General features: G+C 41.7%; 1 protein-coding gene across 5 annotated transcripts in view; it reads right to left on the reverse strand.

Moving 5' to 3' along the window:
- The window catches only part of UBR1 (ubiquitin protein ligase E3 component n-recognin 1), a 693,945-nt gene that overhangs the window by 426,740 nt on the left and 242,477 nt on the right, over positions 1–24,728 (reverse strand). For all 5 annotated transcript variants that reach the window (XM_053697798.1, XM_053697801.1, XM_053697800.1 and 2 more), the window contains exons 11-13: positions 18,437–18,535; positions 17,370–17,527; positions 7,811–7,910 (exon numbers count right to left, since the gene is read on the reverse strand). In XM_053697798.1, coding sequence (XP_053553773.1) covers positions 7,811–7,910; positions 17,370–17,527; positions 18,437–18,535 — 357 coding nt within the window. The remainder of the gene's footprint in view (positions 1–7,810; positions 7,911–17,369; positions 17,528–18,436; positions 18,536–24,728) is intronic.

Here is a 24,728-nt window from a genome sequence, read left to right on the forward strand (position 1 = left end):
TCAGCCGAGGCAAAAGTATCAAGCAGACCAAGTTGCAGCCTTGCAAATCTGTTCCACAGAAGCTTCATTTTCAAAAGCCCAAGAAGAAGAAACAGCCCTAGTGGAATGAGCTGTAATTCTCTCCGGAGGCTGCTGTCCAGCAGTCTCATAAGCCAAACTAATAATACTTCTCAACCAGAAAATAAGAGAAGTAGCTGTAGCTTTCTGACCTCCAAAAGACCTCCCAGAGAAACAAACAAACAGGGCAGAAAACTGGCGAAAATCCTTATGAGAAGAAGGAAGGATTAGGACAAAGAGAAGGAACAACAATTTCCTGATTAATATTTCTATCCGAAAAAATTGTAGGAAGAAAACCTAAGTACAAAGAACCACCTTATCGGCATGAAAGATAAGGAGAATCATACTGCAAAGCTGAGAGTTCCGAAACTCTCTGAGCAGAAGAAATGGCAACAAGAACAAAACCTTCCAAGATAAGAACTTAATAGCTAGGGAATGCATAGCCTCAATGGAGCCTGCTGCAAAACTTTAAGAACAAGGTTAAGGCTCCAAGGAGGAGAAACCGACTTAGTATACTCCAGAATTTTTATTGTTTAAAAAGATAGATAATCCCTTTATTACCCATTCCCCAGTTTTGCATAACCAACACTGTTATATTAATACACATATTAACTCTGTGATTACCTTGTATCTAAGCCTCTGCAGACTGCTCCCTTATATCAGTGCTTTTGACAGACCTGCAGTTTAGCCAATCAATGCAGACTCCTAAATAACTCCACGGGAGTGAGCAGTGTTATCTATATGACACACATGAACTAGTACTGTCTAACTATGATTTTTTTTTTTAAATGCTCTGAGCTAAGAGGCGGTTTTCAAAGGATTTAGAAATCAGTTTGTGCCTACCTAGGTTTAGCTTTTCAAAAATACCACCAAGGGAATAAAGCAAATTTGATGATAAAAGTAAATTAGAAAGTTGTTTAAAATTGCATGCCCTATCTGAACCATGAAAGTTTAATTTTGACTAGACTGTCCCTTTAAACACAGGCCTGATTCTGATCTCAGTTGGTGGGAGAAGTCCCGGGTCTTTGGTGATGGTAATACCTTTAGGTAGAACATCATACATTATGGCCGATATATTGACGATTTGGTCTTTATATTTAGGGGGGGAGATTTGATAATTAATCATTTTTTTGATTATCGCTCTCAAAACCAGCAAAATTTTAAATTTTCCATGTAAAAGAGTAGAGTGCAGATGCCCTTCCTTGATATGTTATTAAAGCCCAACACATCAAGTAAAAGGATAGAGGTAGAATTGTACAGGAAGGAGAGTGTTGGTAATACCCTCCTTATGGCCAATTCTAGTCATACTAAACATGTGATTAAGGCCATTCCGAAAGGGCCAATACATGAGGTCTAAACGAAATTACAGTACAATAGATGCGTATGAGACACATTCTAAAAAAACAAAAAACAAACACTGAGCGCTTTTTGGAAAGAGGGTATACCTTGCAACATTTGAATAAGGCCAAAGAACAGGTTGACACAATGGAAAGGGAGGACATGATGAAACAGAGAACTAGAGTTAAGGATAATTTCCATCAGAAGTCTGTTTTTATTACAGCTTATAGCAAGGAACACATTGTAATCTGTGACATCATTAAAATATCCCTCCCTTTCCTTAGGGTGGATGAGACTTTGGATAAGATAGTGGAGAGGGGCTGCAAATATGTGACCAGAAAGTCAAGGACTTTGTCTAACATCCTCTCTCTATCAATGTTACCCTTTTAAAAAGACTAACAATTGGTTAACCCCCAAGAAAGGTTTTTTTAGGCGTGGCAGTCGTAGATGTATATCCTGCACACATGCCATTTTGGGGGATCCTTTAAGTCAACAGATGACGAGAAACTTTAATTTACAATACATCTTATGTAGTATATTTACTCACATGTAAACTTTGCAATGTAAAGTATGTCGGTCAAACGACAAGACCTCTCAAAAAGAGATTTCTAGAACATCTGAGATAAATAGGGGATGAGAAATTGGACACCCCAGTTGCCTTACATTTTTGAAATATGCATGATGGAGACAGCAGGTCACTGTCCTTTCGAGGCATACAACACATTAAGAGACATATAAGGGGAGGAAATAGAATTAAACTTCTGGGTCAAAAAGAGGTTAATTGGATTTTCCAATTAAACACTAGGGTCCCTAGAGGTTTGAACTCGGATTGGGATATCAAGTTATATGTAGAATAATGGAGATGAATACAAGTATGGGACAAGAAAAGATTTTTCCTGAATGAATTTCTTACATCTGTTATTAATTTGTACATATTCAGCCCAGGGTATTTTGTTTAATATATATTCTTCTGTGAATTTGTGCCCATCAGGCAATATAACTATTGGTAAGGAGATTTCACTAAGCAAAATTTATGACATACAGATGAATTTAGTATGAATATAATAATTCATAGTGTAGGGTCCAGCTTTTGTTTATAGAAGCCTACAAAATAGAACAGAGGATATGTTTAGTATGGTCCCATATTATTTAGATTGTATAAGCATCCAGTTCAGAGAGCAAGTAACAGAGTTGGGATTTTAAGATAGTGTTATATCCAAATATGCTAATTTTCCAGTGACACGTAACAGAAAAAGGTGTGATTACACCCTTAAAAGTGGTGTGTGTCAGTAGGAAAGTTAAGGGTCATTGATAAACTGAAGAACAAACTAAACGCGTTTGACCTGTATTTCCTTGATGGAAGTGTTTTCCTTTTAACCGTTTCATAAATAAAGAGCTTTTTTACGGCATCCAGTGGCATCCTGTCTTTAACCCAGACCTACCTTACCGAGTGTAAGGATATGGTTGTAACGGATTCTGATCAATGCCTGACAAAAAGATTGCACGTCTAGCAAAACCGCCAGACGCGTATGTAACAAAATAGACAAGACAGAAATCTGACCTTTCAGAGTACTTGCTGACAAACCCTTCTCCAGACCTTTCTGGAGAAAAGACAAAATCCTAGGAATCCTGACCCTACTGCAAGAGTAGCCCTTGGATTCACACCAATAAAAATATTTACGTCATATCTTATGTTAAATCTTCCTAGTAACAGGCTTGCAAGCCTGAATCATGGTCTCAATAACCGCCTCAAAAAAAAACCACGCTTAGACAAAACTGAGTGTTCAATCTCGAGGCAGTCAGATTCAGAGAAACGAGATTTGGATGAAGGAATAGACCCTGAGTTAGAAGGTCCTTCCTCAGAGACCACCTCCAAGGTGGAAGAGATGAAATCTTCACTAGGTCTGCAAATCAGATTAGCGTTCTGCTGAGACGCCATCAGATCCAACTCCAGCACCCCCCATTTGAGGATTAACCAGGAGAACACCTCCGGATGGAGAGACCCCTCTCCGGGATGAAATGTCTGTCTGCTCAGGAAGTTTGCTTCCCAGTTATCCACTCATGGAATGTGGGTGGCAGATAGACAGCAATTGTGAGCTTCCGCCCACTGAACAATCCGAGCCACCTCCTTCATGGCCAAGGAACTCCGAGTTCCTCCCTGGTGGTTGATGTAAGCCACAGAGGAGATTTTGTCCGACTGGAACCTGATAAACCGGGCTAAGAACAACTGAAGCCAATCCATCAGAGCACTGTCCCAGACTGCTCCCCAGCCCAACAGGCTGGCGTCCGTGGTCACTATAAAGAAAGTTTCCCGGAAGCATATGCCCCGATACAGATGCCCCTGAGAAAGCCACCACGTGAGAGTCTATAGTCGACTGATCTAGATCTATCCTGTGAGACAGATCCGCACGATTCCTAATCCATAGACTGAGCAGGCAAAACTGCAGAGCTCTCAAATAGAATCAAGCAAAGGGAATGATGTCCATGAAAGCGACCATGAGACCAATTACCCCCATACAATGAGTCACTGATACCTAACAGTAGGCTGCAGAAAGAGGCAAAAGGAAAAAATCTTTGATTTACTGACCTCTGTCAGAAATATTTCCCTAGAACAAGGGAACTCTTTTCCAGATTCACTTTCCATCTGTGGGAACGTGAAAAAGACGTCTCTGAATGACAGACTGCTTGTTGAAAATATGGCGCATGAACCAATATGACGTCCAGGTAGGTCACCACTGCAATTCCTCGAAACTTGATCACTGCCAAGGGAGCCCCCAGAACTTAGAAAAGATTCTAGTAACTGAGGCAAGGCCAAACGGAAGAGCTGCAAACTGAAAGTTTGTCTAGAAAGGCGAATCTCATGAACTTGATGATCACTGTGGATGGGAACATGCATATACGCATCCTTCAGGTCAATGGTCGTCATGCTGACCCTCTTGCACCAAGGGAAGCATGGAACAAATGGTCTCCATTTTGAAGGATGCTACTCTGAGAAACTTGATGAGACACTTTAGGTCTAAACAAGGACGAAAAAGTCCCTCTTATTTGGAAACCACGACAGATTGGAATAGAATATAGACCCTGTTCCCTTTCAAGAACTGGAACAACTCTCTCTTTATCTGGTCTGAAGATAAACATGAGAGGTGGAATCTGCCCCTGGGAGGAAAGTTATGAATTCTATTTATAACCCTGAGATACTATGTCCACAGCCAAAGGATCTGGGACAACTCGCATCCAAGCTTGATACAACAGAGCAAGTCTGCCCCCCACTTGATCCGATCCCTGGATCTGGGGCAAACCCTTCATGCTGATTTAGACTCAGCTGCAGGTTTCTTTGAATGCTTCCCCTTGCTCCAACACTGATTAGGTTTCCAAGAAAACTTGGACTGTTCCTGCTTGGAAGAGAAAGAGGAAGACTGTCCTTTGAAGTTACAAAAAGAACGAAAATTACTCTGACGTCCTTAAAGGGACAGTCTAGTCCAAAATAAACTTTCAAGATTCAAATAGAGCATGTAATTTTAAACAATTTTCCAATTTATTTTTATCACCAATTTTTCTTTGTTCTCTTGGTATTCTTAGTTGAAAGCTTAACTTAGGAGGTTCATATGCTAATTTCTTAGACCTTGAAGGCCGCCTCTTAAAAATGCATTTTAACATGTTTTTCACCACTGGAGGGTGTCAGTTCATGTTTTTTATATAGATAACACTGTGCTTGTGCACGTGAAGTTACCTGTGAGCCATCACTGATTGGCTAAACTGCAAGTCTGTCAAAAGAACTAATAAAGGGGCAGTCTGCAGAGGCTTAGATACAAGATAATCACAGAGGTAAAACATATATAAATATAACTGTGTTGGTTATGCAAAACTGGGGAATGGGTAAACAAGGGATTATCTATCTTTTAAAACAATAACAATGCTGGTGTAGACTGTCCCTTTAAGGTCTAGTTTTCTTGTCTTATGGTAAATATCAGAAGTAATTTCTGCCAGACCATGTCCAAGCAAGGTCTCACTCTTGTAAGGAAGCGCCAGAAGCTTGGACTTGGAGAAAACATCAGCTGACCAAGATTTTAGCCACAACACCCCGCGCCTAATACAGCAAAACCAGACATCTTGGCTCACAGTCTATTTAGACAAGGCATCGCACCTAAAAGATGCCGCACTTGACACAGTGGCAATAAAAAATTGCAGTTTTCCATAGAAAACCTAGATGATCAATAAGCTTCCAGCTTCTTGTCCATGGATTCATAAAGGAGCAGCTATCCTCCATAGGAATCGAAATTCTCTGAGCCATAGTAGAAAAAGTCCCTACTACTTAAGGCACCGTGCATTTAATGGAATCAGAGACAGGAAAAAAACCGTTAAAAAAGACAGGAGACAGGTATCCCTAGCTTCTCCTAGTCCTGTAAAAAATCTCCATAGCATGTCTAGAGACACTTCCACATAGGAAGGAAGATCATAGAGATGATCAAGTTTGCAAAACTTCCAAGGTTTGACAACGACAGGAATATCGGTGTCGTCCAAGTAGCCAAAACCTCCTTTAACAATACACGAGGTGTTTAAGCATACATCTGAAGGTTACCACTTCAGTATCAGATGAAGGAATTATACTGTCCGAATCTAAGATTTCGCCCTCAGAGGCTACCAATGTATTCTCCTCAGACTAATGAGGAATGACAACCTGAGTGGCAACAGATAGGACAGAAACCTTGCTATCTGAATCTCTTATGTTCCTTTTGCATCTTCCCTCTTGGCAGAAATTTCTGCATGCAAATAAACTCCTCCAGGAGATTGATAGTAACCGCAGGGCACTGCATGTGACGCCATTACGGCTTGGGACTTTTGAGGAGAAAGCTGTGGCATTGCCTGAACAGCATCATCCTGGGAGACAACGGGCTCATAGAGCCACTACCTATCTTGACATATGTCTGGCTAACCATGTAGTACAGAGGTACTTAGCAAATAAATCTGTGCGTTTAAATGAATCATGAGAGATAACATATCCTAAAGATTAGCTTAACCTGGCCTATTCAGGGTTTGAACCCAAGTTTCTTACTTCCTAGTAAGTAGATTACCACTATACTAAATGTGGGTATTGGATGTTACCGCCCCCAGACCAATTATCAATTTTATTGGAAAAAAAACAAAACAAAAAAAAACAAAAAAATCAAACATCTAAATTTCTATAAGGACCACTGTCCCTTTAAGAGAAAACGCTAGCTCCCACAGTAAGTCAAACGCAGAGCCTCTGCCGCTCAGTCTGACTGAGGAGAACACCAGAATGAATAAACAGAAAAAGGAGAGAGTACGAGCCACACTGTGAGCCGAAACCTTCTATACAAATCGGCATAGCAATGGCGTCGCTTTGCGTGGCTTCTCCTATTCCTCTCACAGAAAGTGCGCAGCTAAGTAAAAAGGCACGCCAAAAAACTCTGCCGCTCAGCTTGACTGAACTCACAGCATCAGAAACCCTGTCGCCTGCAATGTCTGAAAAAACACAATAGTGCAGCAGACCAAAATAACATATAAACGTTAGTTCCCAGTGCAGGAACAACATAAAAGACAGGATACCTTTGCGTCTTCTAATATAACAGAAAACGCTCCTAAAATTCAGCCCAACATAAAAAATAAATTGCACAATGAAATATCACATATGAGGAAGAATTAATATACAATGGGTATAATTAACCCCTCAGGAACCTTTGCATGAGCCATAATAAAGATATTCAGGGTATACTATTATTTAAACCTTAGTCTCCCTGTCACTCACAGTGCCCGCTCCCTGACATAAAGCAATCCTGCTTGTATCACAGGAATTAAACCCCTCAGTGCAGCTCCTTCTGTTTAGTGCCAGCTTTTTTAAACAAATAACAAAATGGTACTTACCTGCACCTCTGGCTGTTCGGCAGGAGGACAGCTCACCCGGCATGAGAGGAAACCACTCCTCACAGAGACCTGTGAAAATAAGAAAGGGTAGAGTAAACCTACTCTGGCTTTCTACATAAGGGCAGCAAACTTAAGAAATCGCAGTGAGGCCCCCCTCACAAGTTCCTAACTGCTTGAAAGCTACCACTGCCCTACTGAAGAGACTGACGTGGAGTACAGCTAAACCCAATTAAAGGAGGAAAGATCAGAGCAAACCTACTCTGGCTTTCAAAATAATAAACTCTTGATTAAAGCAAATCTTATACAGACACCAAAACTTCACCTACTCCTTGCATCAAAGGCAAAGAGAATGACTGGGGATTGTGGGAGGGGAAGTGACATTTAACAGCTTTGCTGGGGTGCTCTTTGCCTCCTCCTGCTGGCCAGGAGTGGTATTCCCAACAGTAATTGATTATTCTGTGGACTCACCATATTTTAGGAAAGAAATGTGATCACTTCATACTTTCACAGTACTAGCAAAAAGGAAACTTACCTGCATGCACGATAAAACATACAGGAACGACTTGAATCCCTCCAGAAACTTGGTTCTTAACTTCTCAGTCCATACTGTAGGTTTACTAATGAGAATGTATCTGAAAAGGGTAACGCACAAAATGAATTACACACAATATATATTTATTAGGGCTGTGCATTCAGATACTTCATTAGGATCCAAATTCGAAAGGTGGCAGTTACTCATGGGATTCGTCTCTTTTCAGAGCCGCATTTATTCTTGTAAAAGTTCAACACACTAGGATCTGTGCAAATCCAGTATAAACGCAGCTCTAAAAACGAACAGAATCCCACGAGCAGTCGCCTTAGAGCATGCCATTATAAGACCCTAGACTACTATGTGTTTAACCCATGCAAATAGTTTAAACTCACAGTCAAACTGTGGTCCATAGCAGGAAATGCCACTAATCCAATCAGCAGTTCTATTTCATGCAACTAGCACTGCTGATTAGATCAGCATAATATTCTGCTCTGGACTAGCAGTGCTCTGTAAATCCCGAGCAGAGGGTTAAAGCCCGGGGGGAGGGGAAACACTTAGTAGTCTAGGGTTGACAATCTAATGGATTTTATAATGGATTTTTATATAGCATTTATGTATAAAAGAAAATGTTATAATATTGCAAAGTATTATGCTGCCTCAACCCAGTTATTTCACAACACCAGCTGGCAGCATTTTCCGCAAAGGACACTGTAAAGAGGTCCAAAATATGAAAAAATAGCTACAAAGCTATTTGCAGTCTTTAAAGCAATTATGTTGATTGGCAGATAGTGATTGCCTCCACATGTGAGTACCCGGTTGCTGAAGAGGGCTTAAGGAAGCTGGATGAAGGGGGTAAGCATTCAAACCCCTTAAAGGGACAGTCAACACTCGAGATAACAGTATCCGATATTTAAAAATAAAAAACAAAGATCCGCCTGAACGCGCTTGCAATTTCTGACCGAGGATTGGATTCTGATTGGCTGATCATTTGAAGAAGAAGGTAGCTACGTAACGGTGGAGGGAGTTAGGCTGCCATATTTACATCATATTATAGAGGTTATCGTCGATACTAGGAAAAGGAAGTAGTTAAGACAAAAGGGGTATGGTGCAGGCGGATGTTTGTTTTTTATTTTTAAATATCGGATACTGTTATCTCGAGTGTTGACTGACCCTTTAATCTCAGCTCCCTTAAACCAAAACCTCCAACAGTCACATGCTCTTTTAAACAGTAGGTAACCTGTGGGTATAAAGTACTATTTTAAAAAAAATTAAATTAAAAAAACAACAACACATTTTTGTAGTAAGAGGGGTCTCTATGAGCCTGTAACAGCTCATCAAAAATTCCTACAGAACCCCACCAAGACCCTTGTTAAAGGGACAGTCAACACCAGAATTTTTGTTGTTTAAAAAGATAGATAATCCCTTTATTACCCATTCCCCAGTTTTGCAAAACCAACACTGTTATATTAATACACTTTTTACTTCTGTGACTAACTTGTATCTAAGCATCTTCTGACCGCCCCTAATCACATGACTTTTAGTTATCTATTGACTTGCATTTTAGCCAATTAGTGCAGTGTCTGACACTAGCCACGGGCGTGATCACAATGCTATCTATATGGCCTACAAGAGCTAGCTCTCCCCTGCTGTGAAAAGTAAATAAAATAGAGGCGGCCTTCAAGGGCTTAGAAATTATCATATGAGCCTTCCTAGGTTTGCTTTCAACTAGAATACCAAGAGAACAAAGCAAAAATGTTGATAAAAGTAAATTGGAAAGTTGTTTAAAATTACATGCCCTATTTGAAAAAACAGAATTTATGTTTACCTGATAAATTACTTTCTCCAACGGTGTGTCCGGTCCACGGCGTCATCCTTACTTGTGGGATATTCTCTTCCCCAACAGGAAATGGCAAAGAGCCCAGCAAAGCTGGTCACATGATCCCTCCTAGGCTCCGCCTACCCCAGTCATTCGACCGACGTTAAGGAGGAATATTTGCATAGGAGAAACCATATGTTACCGTGGTGACTGTAGTTAAAGAAAATAAATTATCAGACCTGATTAAAAAAACCAGGGCGGGCCGTGGACCGGACACACCGTTGGAGAAAGTAATTTATCAGGTAAACATAAATTCTGTTTTCTCCAACATAGGTGTGTCCGGTCCACGGCGTCATCCTTACTTGTGGGAACCAATACCAAAGCTTTAGGACACGGATGAAGGGAGGGAGCAAATCAGGTCACCTAAATGGAAGGCACCACGGCTCGCAAAACCTTTCTCCCAAAAATAGCCTCAGAAGAAGCAAAAGTATCAAATTTGTAAAATTTAGAAAAAGTGTGCAGTGAAGACCAAGTCGCTGCCTTACATATCTGATCAACAGAAGCCTCGTTCTTGAAGGCCCATGTGGAAGCCACAGCCCTAGTGGAGTGAGCTGTGATTCTTTCAGGAGGCTGCCGTCCGGCAGTCTCATAAGCCAATCGGATAATGCTTTTAATCCAGAAGGAGAGAGAGGAAGAAGTTGCTTTTTGACCTCTCCGTTTACCAGAATAAACAACAAACAAAGACAAAGTTTGTCTGAAATCCTTAGTAGCTGCTAAGTAAAATTTGAGAGCACGAACTACATCCAAGTTGTGCAACAAACGTTCCTTCTTTGAAACTGGATTAGGACACAAAGAAGGCACAACTATCTCCTGGTTAATGTTTTTGTTAGAAACAACTTTTGGAAGAAAACCAGGTTTAGTACGCAAAACCACCTTATCTGCATGGAACACCAGATAAGGAGAAGAACACTGCAGAGCAGATAATTCTGAAACTCTTCTAGCAGAAGAAATTGCAACCAAAAACAAAACTTTCCAAGATAATAACTTAATATCAACGGAATGTAAGGGTTCAAACGGAACCCCCTGAAGAACTGAAAGAACTAGGTTGAGACTCCAAGGAGGAGTCAAAATTTTGTAAACAGGCTTGATTCTAACCAGAGCCTGAACAAAGGCTAGAACATCTGGCACAGCTGCCAGCTTTTTGTGAAGTAACACAGACAAGGCAGAAATCTGTCCCATCAAGGAACTTGCAGATAATCCTTTTTCCAATCCTTCTCGAAGGAAGGATAGACTCTTAGGAATCTTAACCTTGTCCCAAGGGAATCCTGCAGATTCACACCAACAGATATACCAAATTATGTGGTAATTTTTCTGGTTACAGGCTTTCAGGCCTGAACAAGAGTATTAATAACAGAATCTGAGAACCCTCGCTTTGATAAGATCAAGCGTTCAATCTCCAAGCAGTCAGCTGGAGTGGGTCGAACGGACCTAGAACAAGAAGGTCTCGTCTCAAAGGTAGCTTCCATGGTGGAGCCGATGACATATTCACCAGATCTGCATACCAAGTCCTGCGTGGCCACGCAGGAGCTATCAAAATCACCGACGCCCTCTCCTGATTGATCCTGGCTACCAGCCTGGGGATGAGAGGAAACGGCGGGAACACATAAGCTAGTTTGAAGGTCCAAGGTGCTACTAGTGCATCCACTAGAGCCGCCTTGGGATCCCTGGATCTGTACCCGTAGTAAGGAACTCTGAAGTTCTGACGAGAGGCCATCAGATCCATGTCTGGAATGCCCCACGGTTGAGTGACTTGGGCAAAGATTTCCGGATGGAGTTCCCACTCCCCCGGATGCAATGTCTGACGACTCAGAAAATCCGCTTCCCAATTTTCCACTCCTGGGATGTGGATAGCAGACAGGTGGCAGGAGTGAGACTCCGCCCATAGAATGATTTTGGTCACTTCTTCCATCGCTAGGGAACTCCTTGTTCCCCCCTGATGGTTGATGTATGAACTTGGCCCTCGCTAGCTGAGGCCAAGCTTTGAGAGCATTGAATATCGCTCTCAGCTCCAGAATATTTATCGGTAGAAGAGATTCTACCCGAGACCAAAGACCCTGAGCTTTCAGGGATCCCCAGACCGCGCCCCAGCCCATCAGACTGGCGTCGGTCGTGACAATGACCCACTCTGGTCTGCGGAAGGTCATCCCTTGTGACAGGTTGTCCAGGGACAGCCACCAACGGAATGAGTCTCTGGTCCTCTGATTTACTTGTATCTTCGGAGACAAGTCTGAATAGTCCCCATTCCACTGACTGAGCATGAACAGTTGTAATGGTCTTAGATGAATGCGCACAAAAGGAACTATGTCCATTGCCGCTACCATCAAACCTATCACTTCCATGCACTGCGCTATGGAAGGAAGAGGAACGGAATGAAGTATCCGACAAGAGTCTAGAAGTTTTGTTTTTCTGGCTTCTGTCAGAAAAATCCTCATTTCTAAGGAGTCTATTATAGTTCCCAAGAAGGGAACCCTCGTTGACGGAGATAGAGAACTCTTTTCCACGTTCACTTTCCATCCGTGAGATCTGAGAAAGGCCAGGACAATGTCCGTGTGAGCCTTTACTTGAGGAAGGGACGACGCTCGAATCAGAATGTCGTCCAAGTAAGGTACTACAGCAATGCCCCTTGGTCTTAGCACCGCCAGAAGGGACCCTAGTACCTATGAGAAAATCCTAGGAGCAGTGGCTAATCCGAAAGAAAACGCCACGAACTGGAAATGCTTGTCCAGGAATTCAAACCTTAGGAACCGATGATGTTCCTTGTGGATAGGAATATGTAGATACGCATCCTTGAAATCCACCTTGGTCATGAATTGACCTTCCTGGATGGAAGGAAGAAGTGTTCGAATGGTTTCCATCTTGAACGATGGAACCTTGAGAAACTTGTTCAAGATCTTGAGATCTAAGATTGGTCTGAACGTTCCCTCTTTTTTGGGAACTATGAACAGATTGGAGTAGAACCCCATCCCTAGTTCTCCTAATGGAACAGGATGAATCACTCCCATTTTTAGCAGGTCTTCTACCCAATGTAAGAATGCCTGTCTTCTTATGTGGTCTGAAGACAACTGAGACCTGTGGAACCTCCCCCTTGGAGGAAGCCCCTTGAACTCCAGAGAATAACCTTGGGAGACTATTTCTAGCGCCCAAGGATCCAGAACATCTCTTGCCCCAGCCTGAGCGAAGAGAGAGAGTCTGCCCCCCACCAGATCCGGTCCCGGATCGGGGGCCCGCATTTCATGCTGTCTTGGTAGCAGTGGCAGGTTTCCTGGCCTGCTTTCCTTTGTTCCAGCCTTGCATAGGTCTCCAGGCTGGATTGGCTTGAGAAGTATTACCTTCCTGCTTAGAGGACGTAGCCCTTGGGGCTGATCCGTTTCTGCGAAAGGGACGAAACTTAGGTTTATTTTTGGTCTTGAAAAGACCTATCCTGAGGAAGGGCGTGGCCCTTGCCCCCAGTGATATCAGAGATAATCTCTTTCAAGTCAGGGCCAAAGAGTGTTTTCCCCTTGAAAGGAATGTCAAGCAATTTGTTCTTGGAAGACGCATCCGCTGCCCAAGATTTTAACCAAAGCGCTCTGCGCCACAATAGCAAACCCAGAATTTTTTCGCCGCTAACCTAGCCAATTGCAAGGTGGCGTCTAGGGTGAAAGAATTAGCCAATTTAAGAGCACGAATTCTGTCCATAATCTCCTCATAAGAAGAAGAATTACTAATAATCGCCTTTCCTAGCTCATCAAACTAGAAACACGCGGCTGCAGTGACAGGGACAATGCATGCAATTGGTTGTAGAAGGGAACCTTGCTGAACAAACATCTTTAGCAGACCTTCTAATTTTTTATCCATAGGATCTTGGAAAGCACAACTATCTTCTATGGGTATAGTGGCGCGCTTGTGTAGAGTAGAAACCGCCCCCTCGACCTTGGGGACTGTCTGCCATCAGTCCTTTCTGGGGTCGACTATAGGAAAACAATTTTATAAATATGGGGGGAGGTACTAAAGGTATACCGGGCCTGTCCCATTCTTTACTAACAATGTACGCCACCCGCTTGGATATAGGAAAAGCTTCGGGGGGCCCCGGGGCCTCTAAGAACTTTTCCATTTTACATAGTGGTTCTGGAATGACCAGATAATCACAATCATCCAAATTGGATAACACCTCCTTAAGCAGAGCGCGGAGATGTTCCAACTTAAATTTAAAAGTAATCACATCAGGTTCAGCTTGTTGAGAAATGTTTCCTGAATCTGAAATTTCTCCCTCAGACAAAACCTCCCTGGCCCCCTCAGACTGGTGTAGGGGCCCTTCAGAAACCATATCATCAGCGTTCTCATGCTCTACAGAATTTTCTAAAACAGAGCAGTCGCGCTTTCACTGATAAGTGGGCATATTGGCTAAAATGTTTTTGATAGAATTATCCATTACAGCCGTTAAATGTTGCATAGTAAGGAGTATTGGCGCACTAGATGTACTAGGGGCCTCCTGTATGGGCAAGACTGGTGTAGACGAAGGAGGGGATGATGCAGTACCATGCTTACTCCCCTCACTTGAGGAATCATCTTGGGCATCATTTTTACTAAATTTTTTTTTATGACATAAAATACATATAGTTAAATGAGAAGGAACCTTGGTTTCCCCACAGTCAGAACACAATCTATCTGGTAGTTCAGACATGTTAAACAGGCATAAACTTGATAACAAAGCACAAAAAACGTTTTAAAATAAAACCGTTACTGTCACTTTAAATTTTAAACTAAACACACTTTATTACTGCAATTGCGAAAAAGTATGAAGGAATTGTTCAAAATTCACCAAAATTTCACCACAGTGTCTTAAAGCCTTAAAAGTATTGCACACCAAATTTGGAAGCTTTAACCCTTAAAATAACGGAACCGGAGCCGTTTTTATATTTAACCCCTTTACAGTCCCTGGAATCTGCTTTGCTGAGACCCAACCAAGCCCAAAGGGGAATACGATACCAAATGATGCCTTCAGAAAGACTTTTCTATGTATCAGAGCTCCACACACATGCAGCTGCATGCCATGCTGTCCTCAAAAACAAGTGCGCCATACCGGCGCGAAAATGAGGCTCTGACTATGATTAGGGAAAGCCCCTAAAGAATAAGGTGTCAAAAACAGTGCCTGCCGATATAATCATATCAAAATACCCAGAATAAATGATTCCTCAAGGCTAAATATGTGTTAATAATGAATCGATTTAGCCCAGAAAAAGTCTACAGTCTTAATAAGCCCTTGTGAAGCCCTTATTTACTATCTTAATAAACATGGCTTACCGGATCCCATAGGGAAAATGACAGCTTCCAGCATTACATCGTCTTGTTAGAATGTGTCATACCTCAAGCAGTAAGAGACTGCACACTGTTCCCCCAACTGAAGTTAATTGCACTCAACAGTCCTGTGTGGAACAGCCATGGATTTTAGTTACGGTGCTAAAATCATTTTCCTCATACAAACAGAAATCTTCATCTCTTTTCTGTTTCTGAGTAAATAGTACATACCAGCACTATTTTAAAATAACAAACTCTTGATTGAATAATAAAAACTACAGTTAAACACTAAAAAACTCTAAGCCATCTCCGTGGAGATGTTGCCTGTACAACGGCAAAGAGAATGACTGGGGTAGGCGGAGCCTAGGAGGGATCATGTGACCAGCTTTGCTGGGCTCTTTGCCATTTCCTGTTGGGGAAGAGAATATCCCACAAGTAAGGATGACGCCGTGGACCGGACACACCTATGTTGGAGAAATGAAAGTTTTTTTGGACTTGACTGTCCCTTTAAAGCCCAGAAGCCTCCTCTTAAAAACATATCCCTATAGAATCAAAAGTTGTCTCAACATGGTAATAAACAGTTATAAGCATAAGAGAGTCCATTAATTGTTCAAAATGATTGGGTCACATCGCTTCAGCAGCATATCCTTGAACTTTATTATTAGTAAAGAGGATATCTGATAAATAGAATATTTAACGGCAAATATGCACTTATATATTCACATACACTACTATTCAGTGATACCAATACCATAAACAGAATTGTCCTGAAAATATAAGGCATGAGCAAATCTTATATTAAAATGCAACTATCCAAACAACTTATCATGCTATTACTATACTATATATTACTGTAACTAGTTCAAATGCCTTTAAATATATCTATATCAAAATAGCCAGATATACAAACTTACAATTCCACCAAACATCAGGTATAATAACCATCATAAGGGATTGTAAAAAGTAATGCATTAAAGTGATAGTAAATCATAGCATTTGTGGAACAAATAAAGGGGACTTTCAGTCATAAATTATAAAATATTTCATGCTGAAAGTTTCCTAATTTGCCTGAAGCGTTCGCCGCACTGAGTTCCTCAGGCAGCCCAAGGTAGAATGCTATTTTTCAGTGAGGTGACGTTTCCACCTCTTAGCCAATAGCCGTGCAGGCCAGCTGGTATTATGATGGATAGCTAGCACGCTATTGGCTAAAATCACCTCAGTGATAAAATAGCATTCTGCCGTGGACTGCTCAGCACTCAGTGTGGCGTACGCTACAGACAAATAAAGGAACTTTCAGCATCAAGTATTTTATACTTCATGACTAAAAGTCCCCGGAACAGTATTCTGCAATGGCCCACAATAAAAGTAGGCTCTGTGATGGACAAGCAATTTGATGTGACAGAGATAAGGACAGATGTAAAAATTAGACCTTTTCCACCAACATGTATAAGTCCTCCAGCAGAGTGAGATGTGAGGGAGCAGATTCAAAGAGTATTCCGGTCTCACAACAAGAATTGCCAAACGTAGGGAGAAGACACAGTTGAATCTGGATGTCGCTGCAGTCTGTTCCCTCCTGCTCTCTCAGCTCCTAAGCTGCAGAACCAGAAGCTCAGGACCTGGGAATCTCCAGCAGGCAATCACTAGATGTAAGTACCTCGTTACAGACAGTAGTCAATGGCGGTTTGCCGACATTGTTTGCATCCGTGCTAACCGGGACCTCTTAGATTTGTTCTAGGTTAAGGCCTCCACCAAAAGCCGAAGGTATTTCAATAGCAATGTTCTCAAAGTATTTGTTAAGTAAATCAGTTAAATCAATTGGGGTATACTATTCCTGCACTTTTATTATGCACCTAAAGTGTACAGGTTCTACCCGTAATAAGCCATATTCAGGCTCTGTATAAATTAACATCACATAGTGGCTGCTCTACCCGGATGCACCAGGTGCACTGCCGCTGAAGGCCTTACTGTTCTCAAACCTCAAACTGGTAAGAAATCCACCAAAGTCGTTCAAAAATTATCAGTAAGTTAAATCATGATTGAGTGTGCCAAAGCCAATGTCCGATTGGTGCCATTATCTGCTGATATACAGCGGATTAATCAGCTTGTCAACTCAGCTTCAAAATTATTCAATCTTGGCCTCCGACTGGAAGTATCTGCTTTCATCACAGAACTTCACTATAAGTTTATTTTCTTCTGTTTGAGACAACTCTAAGTTTTCAAGTCCTTTAAGAAGTACTCCTTTCTATTGAAGTTTTGGAACATATTGGACTATATCCTTTTATTACTTTTAAGTGCACAGTGTTTCATAAACCAGCTTTCAGAACTAGCATTATATACAGTAAATGGGAATTAGATAGCCAAGAATAGTAAACATAAAACCAAACTATCTACGAGTTTTCTACTCACTTTAGGTCGCAGATGATGGCATAAACTCTGCAAAACCTTTCCTGGCTGTAGCCCTGGAAGTTAAACTTGTTGTCGGCACCTAGGTACTCAGGTAGGACTTCTAGTAGTGTCTCAGTGATGACTTTAATTACATTTTGCTCTTCTATGAGCAGCCGAGCCTGCATAGAAAATATTCTATTACCCATTGATAGAGAGATGTGAAAACATAGTAGTAGCATAATATTTTTTCCACTTTAAATAAAAATGATAATGAGGATGTTTTTTAACAATACTGTTTGCAACAGATGAAAATGTATACTTACTTTATCTTGTACTGAATTATTAGGTTCATCAGCTATAATTACAGCTCAAGCACCAATAGCAAACCAGGCCAAATTTTTCCCACAATAAACAATATATCAATTACCTAACGAGTATTACAAATGTCAATCATGTTGATATTTAATATAATAACGACCAACAATGTACAAGACTTATATACAGTATACATTAGTTTAAGTAGTGGGTAAACAAGTACCTGAAACATAAGGGTGAAAGAATGCTAGTAGCACTAAGGTCTATTACATAATAAAGTGTTATCTAGTGGGCCCCAAGTTAAAGATTGTCAGAGACCAAAAATCATCTCATATACATCCATACTGTCTGAGCGCATGTAATGGAACATCCCAGGAGTATATTGTATTTGGGTATGCCAGTCAATAAGAGAAGGTGGATTGGATTGTTGGGAACAAATTAAAGGAGAGAAAATATTTGAGTAAACTGTGCCTTTAATGTTAGTGAGGTAAGCTGACCCCAAATACTAGTTTACCTTATCTATGTATTAACACAGAGTACTGTACTAATAATCTGAAACTACATAAATTTCAACATAACACCATATGTTAACAATTTTATTGTTCAGCTACAAGTAAAATTGAAATAAAGACAATTTATCACCTCTAGTTTAATGCAGATATATAAAACACAAAAAACTGCATTTTACTGTAATAAGTAACAAATTTAGATGTGATTTGCCCAGCTCTCTAACACTGATACCTTGAGATACTTTTAAACCAGTTTGTGCGTACCAGGGTGGGAACGGTGAAGACCTGAACAGAAATTGCAGTGACAGAGATATTTCTGTCGTGATCATCATCCATATATTCTTTCTGTACCTGCTTGTAGTGCTGTGGAAAAAATAAGATGGGAAGGCGCCTGATGACAAAAAACAAACTTTGTGTTTTCCAAAGTAAATTATTACATTTGTAGAACCTCAATAGTAAAAAAAATAAAAATACTAATGTCTTGGCACTTTTCTCCATCCCTCCCCTCCCTTGACTTTCTTCTTTTCTTCACCTTCTCCCTTCACTTCCCACTAACCCTCTGGCTCTCTATATGTTCAATTTCATGAGAATGGGGGTGGGCTCACCCCCCACTCCGTATCCTCCGAGTCCTTAGAGTGTGGAATAAATTACTAGAATGTGATTAGTTACATCAACATAGATAGGGATCCTCACTGTTTTTTTTTTTTTTATTTCCCTGGCCATGAGGACTGGGGTTGTAATTGACTGAATATTTATGAGAAATATGGGATGGACTATTACCTCTGGATCCACTCGCCCTGAGAATTAGAGCTGAGGAGTGGCTAGAGGACTTCTCCTTTGTTGACCACTGTTGTTTGTTTTATGTTTATTATACTAGATGACCATTATTATGTTTTGTTCATCAATGAATGCAACATGTTGTGAACTCATTCCATTCTAAGTCATCTATTGTTATGTTGTATACTATAAAAAAATAATACTATAAAAACATAATTTATGCTTACCTGATAAATTTATTTCTCTTGTAGTGTATCCAGTCCACGGATCATCCATTACTTGTGGGATATTCTCCTTCCCAACAGGAAGTTGCAAGAGGATCACCCACAGCAGAGCTGCTATATAGCTCCTCCCCTCAATGCCATATCCAGTCATTCGACCGAAACAAGCCGAGAAAGGAGAAACCATAGGGTGCAGTGGTGACTGCAGTTTAATTAAAATTTAGACCTGCCTGAAAAGGACAGGGTGGGCCGTGGACTGGATACACTACAAGAGAAATAATTTTATCAGGTAAGCATAAATTATGTTTTCTCTTGTTAAGTGTATCCAGTCCACGGATCATCCATTACTTGTGGGATACCAATACCAAAGCTAAAGTACACGGATGATGGGAGGGACAAGGCAGGAACTTAAACGGAAGGAACCACTGCCTGTAGAACCTTTCTCCCATAAACAGCCTCCGAAGAAGCAAATGTATCAAATTTGTAAAATTTGGAAAAAGTATGAAGCGAAGACCAAGTTGCAGCCTTGCAAATCTGTTCAACAGAGGCCTCATTTTTAAAGGCCCCGGTGGAAGCCACAGCTCTAGTAGAATGAGCTGTAATCCTTTCAGGAGGCTGCTGTCCAGCAGTCTCATAGGCTAAACGGATTATACTCTGAAGCCAAAAAGAAAGAGAGGTTGCCGAGGCCTTCTGACCTCTCCTCTGTCCAGAGTAAACAACAAACAGGTTAGATGTTTGGCAAAATTCTTTAGTAGTCTGTAAGTAAAACTTCAAGGCACGGACTACGTCTAGATTATGCAAAAGACGTTCCTTCATTGAAGAAGGATTAGGACATAATGATGGAACAACAATCTCTTGATTCATATTCTTGTTAGAAACCACCTTAGGTAAAAACCCAGGTTTTGTACGCAGAACAACTTTATCTGAATGAAGATCAGATAAGGAGAATCACAATGTAAGGCAGATAACTCCGAGACTCTTCGAGCCGAGGAAATAGCCATCAGAAAAAGAACTTTCCATGAAAGAAGTTTGATATCAATAGAATGAAGGACTTTAAGAACCAAGTTTAAGCTCCATGGAGGAGCAACAGGTTTAAACACAGGCTTAATTCTAACTAAAGCCTGACAAAATGCCTGAACGTCTGGAACTTCTGCCAGATGCTTGTGTAAAAGAATAGACAGAGCAGAAATCTGTCCCTTTAAAGAACTAGCTGATAATCCTTTGTCCAAACCCTCTTGGAGGAAGGACAATATCTTAGGAATCCTAACCCTACTCCATGAGTAATTCTTGGATTCACACCAATGAAGATATTTACGCCATATCTTGTGGTAAATTTTCCTGGTGACAGGCTTTCGTGCCTGTATTAAGGTATCAATTACTGACTCGGTGAAGCCACGCTTTGATAGGATCAAGCGTTCAATCTCCATGCAGTCAGTCTCAGAGAAAGTAGATTTGGATGATTGAAAGGACCTTGTATTAGAAGGTCTTGTCTCAGAGGCAGAGTCCATGGTGGAAAGGATGACATGTCCACTAGGTCTGCATACCAGGTCCTGCGTGGCCACGCAGGCGCTATCAATATCACCGATGCTCTTTTCTGTTTGATTTTGGCAATCAGACGAGGGAGCAGAGGAAACGGTGGAAACACATAAGCCAGGTTGAAGAACCAAGGCGCTGCTAGAGCATCTATCAGTGCCGCTTCTGGGTCCCTGGACCTGGATCCGTAACAAGGAAGCTTGGTGTTCTGGCGAGACGCCATGAGATCCAATTCTGGTTTGCCCCAACGGAGAACCAATTGAGCAAACACCTCCGGATGGAGTTCCCATTCCCCCGGATGAAAAGTCTGACGACTTAGAAAATCCGCCTCCCAGTTCTCTACACCTGGGATATGGATCGCTGACAGGTGGCAAGAGTGAGTCTCTGCCCAGCGAATTATCTTGGAGACTTCTGACATCGCTAGGGAACTCCTGGTTCCCCCTTGATGGTTGATGTAAGCCACAGTCGTGATGTTGTCCGACTCAAATCTGATGAACCTCAATGTTGCTAGCTGAAGGCCAAGCCAGAAGAGCATTGAATATTGCTTTTAACTCCAGAATATTTATTGGGAGGAGTTTCTCCTCCTGAGTCCATGAACCCTGAGCCTTCAGGGAGTTCCAGACTGCACCCCAACCTAGAAGGCTGGCATCTGTTGTTACAATTGTCCAATCTGGTCTGCGAAAGGTCATACCCTTGGACAGATGGGCCCGAGATAACCACCAGAGAAGAGAATCTCTGGTTTCCTGATCCAGATTTAGTAGAGGGGACAAATCTGTGTAATCCCCATTCCACTGACTGAGCATGCATAATTTCAGCGGTCTGAGATGCAGGCGCGCGAATGGCACTATGTCCATCGCCGCTACCATTAAGCCGATCACTTCCATGCACTGAGCCACCGTGGGGCACGGAATGGAGTGAAGAACACGGCAAGCATTTAGAAGTTTTGATAACCTGGACTCCGTCAGGTAAATTTTCATTTCTACAGAATCTATTATAGTCCCTAGGCAGGAAACCCTTGTGAGAGGAGATAGAGAACTCTTTTCTTTGTTCACTTTCCACCCATGCGACCTCAGGAATGCCAGAACTATCTCTGTATGAGATTTGGCAATTTGAAAGCTTGACGCCTGTATCAGGATGTCGTCCAGGTAAGGAGCCACCGCTATGCCTCGCGGTCTTAGGACCGCCAGAAGTGAGCCCAGAACCTTTGTAAAAATTCTTGGGGCTGTAGCCAACCCGAATGGAAGAGCTACAAATTGGTAATGCCTGTCTAGAAAGGCAAACCTCAGGAACTGATGATGATTCTTGTGAATCGGAATGTGAAGGTAGGCATCCTTTAAGTCCACTGTGGTCATGTACTGACCCTCTTGGATCATGGGTAAAATGGTTAGAATAGTTTCCATCTTGAATGACGGAACTCTGAGGAATTTGTTTAGGATCTTTAAATTCAAAATTGGTCTGAAGGTTCCCTCTTTTTTGGGAACCACAAACAGATTTGAATAAAACCCCTGTCCTTGTTCCGTCCGCGGAACTGGATGGATCACTCCCATTACAAGGAGATCTTGTACGCAGCTTAGGAATGCCTCTTTCTTTATCTGGTTTGCAGATAATCTTGAAAGGTGAAATCTCCCTTGTGGAGGAGAAGCTTTGAAGTCCAGAAGATATCCCTGAGATATGATCTCCAACGCCCAGGGATCCTGAACATCTCTTGCCCACGCCTGGGCGAAGAGAGAGAGTCTGCCCCCTACTAGATTCGTTGTCGGATAGGGGGCCGCTCCTTCATGCTGTCTTAGAGGCAGCAGCAGGCTTTCTGGCCTGCTTGCCCTTGTTCCAGGACTGGTTAGGTTTCCAGGCCTGCTTGGATTGAGCAAAAGTTCCCTCTTGTTGTCAAGCAGAGGAAGTTGATGCTGCACCTGCCTTGAAATTTCAAGGGTATGACCCTTACCTCTAGAAATGTCAGCAATAATTTCTTTCAAACCAGGCCCGAATAAGGTCTGCCCCTTGAAAGGAATGTTGAGTAATTTAGACTTTGAAGTCACATCAGCTGACCAGGATTTGAGCCATAGCGCCCTACGCGCCTGGATGGCGAATCCGGAATTCTTAGCCGTTAGTTTAGTCAAATGAACAATGGAATCAGAAACAAATGAGTTAGCTAACTTAGGAGTTCTAAGCTTGTCAACAATTTCAGTCAATGGAGCTGTATGGATGGCCTCTTCCAGGGCCTCAAACCAGAATGCCGCCGCAGCAGTGACAGGCCCAATGCATGCAAGGGGCTGTAAAATAAAACCTTGTTGAATAAACATTTTCTTAAGGTAACCCTCTAATTTTTTATCCATTGGATCTGAAAAAGCACAACTGTCCTCAACCGGGATAGTGGTACGCTTTGCTAAAGTAGAAACTGCTCCCTCCACCTTAGGGACAGTCTGCCATAAGTCCCGTGTAGTGGCATCTATTGGAAACATTTTTCTAAATATAGGAGGTGGGGAAAAGGGCACACCGGGCCTATCCCACTCCTTACTAATAATTTCTGTAAGCCTTTTAGGTATTGGAAAAACATCAGTACTCACCGGCACTGCATAGTATTTATCCAGCCTACACAATTTCTCTGGCACTGCAATTGTGTCACAGTCATTCAGAGCAGCTAATACCTCCCCAAGCAATACACAGAGGTTCTCAAGCTTAAATTTAAAATTAGAAATCTCTGAATAAGGTCTCCCCGATTCAGAGACGTCACCCACAGACTGAAGCTCTCCGTCCTCAGGTTCTGCATATTGTGACGCAGTATCAGACATGGCTCTTACAGCATCTACGCGCTCTGTATCTCGTCTAACCCCAGAGCTATCGCGCTTGCCTCTCAATTCAGGCAATCTGGCTAATACCTCTGACAGGGTATTATTCATGATTGCAGCCATGTCCTGCAAAGTAATCGCTATGGGCGTCCCTGATGTACTTGGCGCCATATTAGCGTGCGTCCCTTGAGCGGGAGGCGAAGGGTCCGACACGTGGGGAGAGTTAGTCGGCATAACTTCCCCCTCGACAGACCCCTCTGGTGACAATTCTTTTGTAGATAAAGACTGATCTTTACTGTTTAAGGTGAAATCAATACATTTAGTACACATTCTCCTATGGGGCTCCAGCATGGCTTTTAAAAATAATGAACAAGTATCCTCTGTTTCAGACATGTTTGTACAGACTAGCAATGAGACTAGCAAGCTTGGAAAACACTTTAAAGCAAGTTAACAAGCAATATAAAAAACGTTACTGTGCCTTTAAGAGAAACAAATTTTGACAAAATTTGAAATAACAGTTAAAAAAGGCAGTTACACTAACAAAATTTTTACAGTGTATGTAACAAGTCAGCAGAGCATTGCACCCACTTGCAAATGGATGATTAACCCCTTAATAACAAAACAGAATAATAAATGACAAAAACGTTTTTTTTTGTTTTTTTTTTTGCTTTTTTTTTTTAAACACAGTCACAACAACTGCCACAGGTTGTTACCCTGCTCAAACACGACTTTGAAGCCTTTTGAGCCCTTCAGAGATGTCCTGTATCATGCAGAGGGAAGCTGAATGTCTCTGTCAGTATTTTTATCTGCACAGAAAAGCACTAAAAAAGGCCCCTCCCACTCATATTACAACAGTGGAAAGCCTGAGGAAACTGTTACTAGGCAAAAATCAAGCCAGCCATGTGGAAAAAAACTAGGCCCCAATAAGTTTTGTCACCAAACATATATAAAAACGATTAACATGCCAGCAAACGTTTTATATTACACTTTTATAAGAGTATGTATCTCTGTTAATAAGCCTGATACCAGTCGCTATCACTGCATTTAAGGCTTAACTTACATTAATCCAGTATCAGCAGCATTTTTCTAGCAAATTCCATCCCTAGAAATATGTTAACTGCACATACCTTATTGCAGGAAAACCTGCACGCCATTCCCCCTCTGAAGTTACTTCACTCCTCAGAATATGTGAGAACGGCAGTGGATCTTAGTTACTTCTGCTAAGATCATAGAAATCAC

The sequence above is a fragment of the Bombina bombina genome, chromosome 1 (genome assembly GCF_027579735.1).
Source record: "Bombina bombina isolate aBomBom1 chromosome 1, aBomBom1.pri, whole genome shotgun sequence".
Lineage (NCBI taxonomy): Eukaryota > Metazoa > Chordata > Amphibia > Anura > Bombinatoridae > Bombina > Bombina bombina.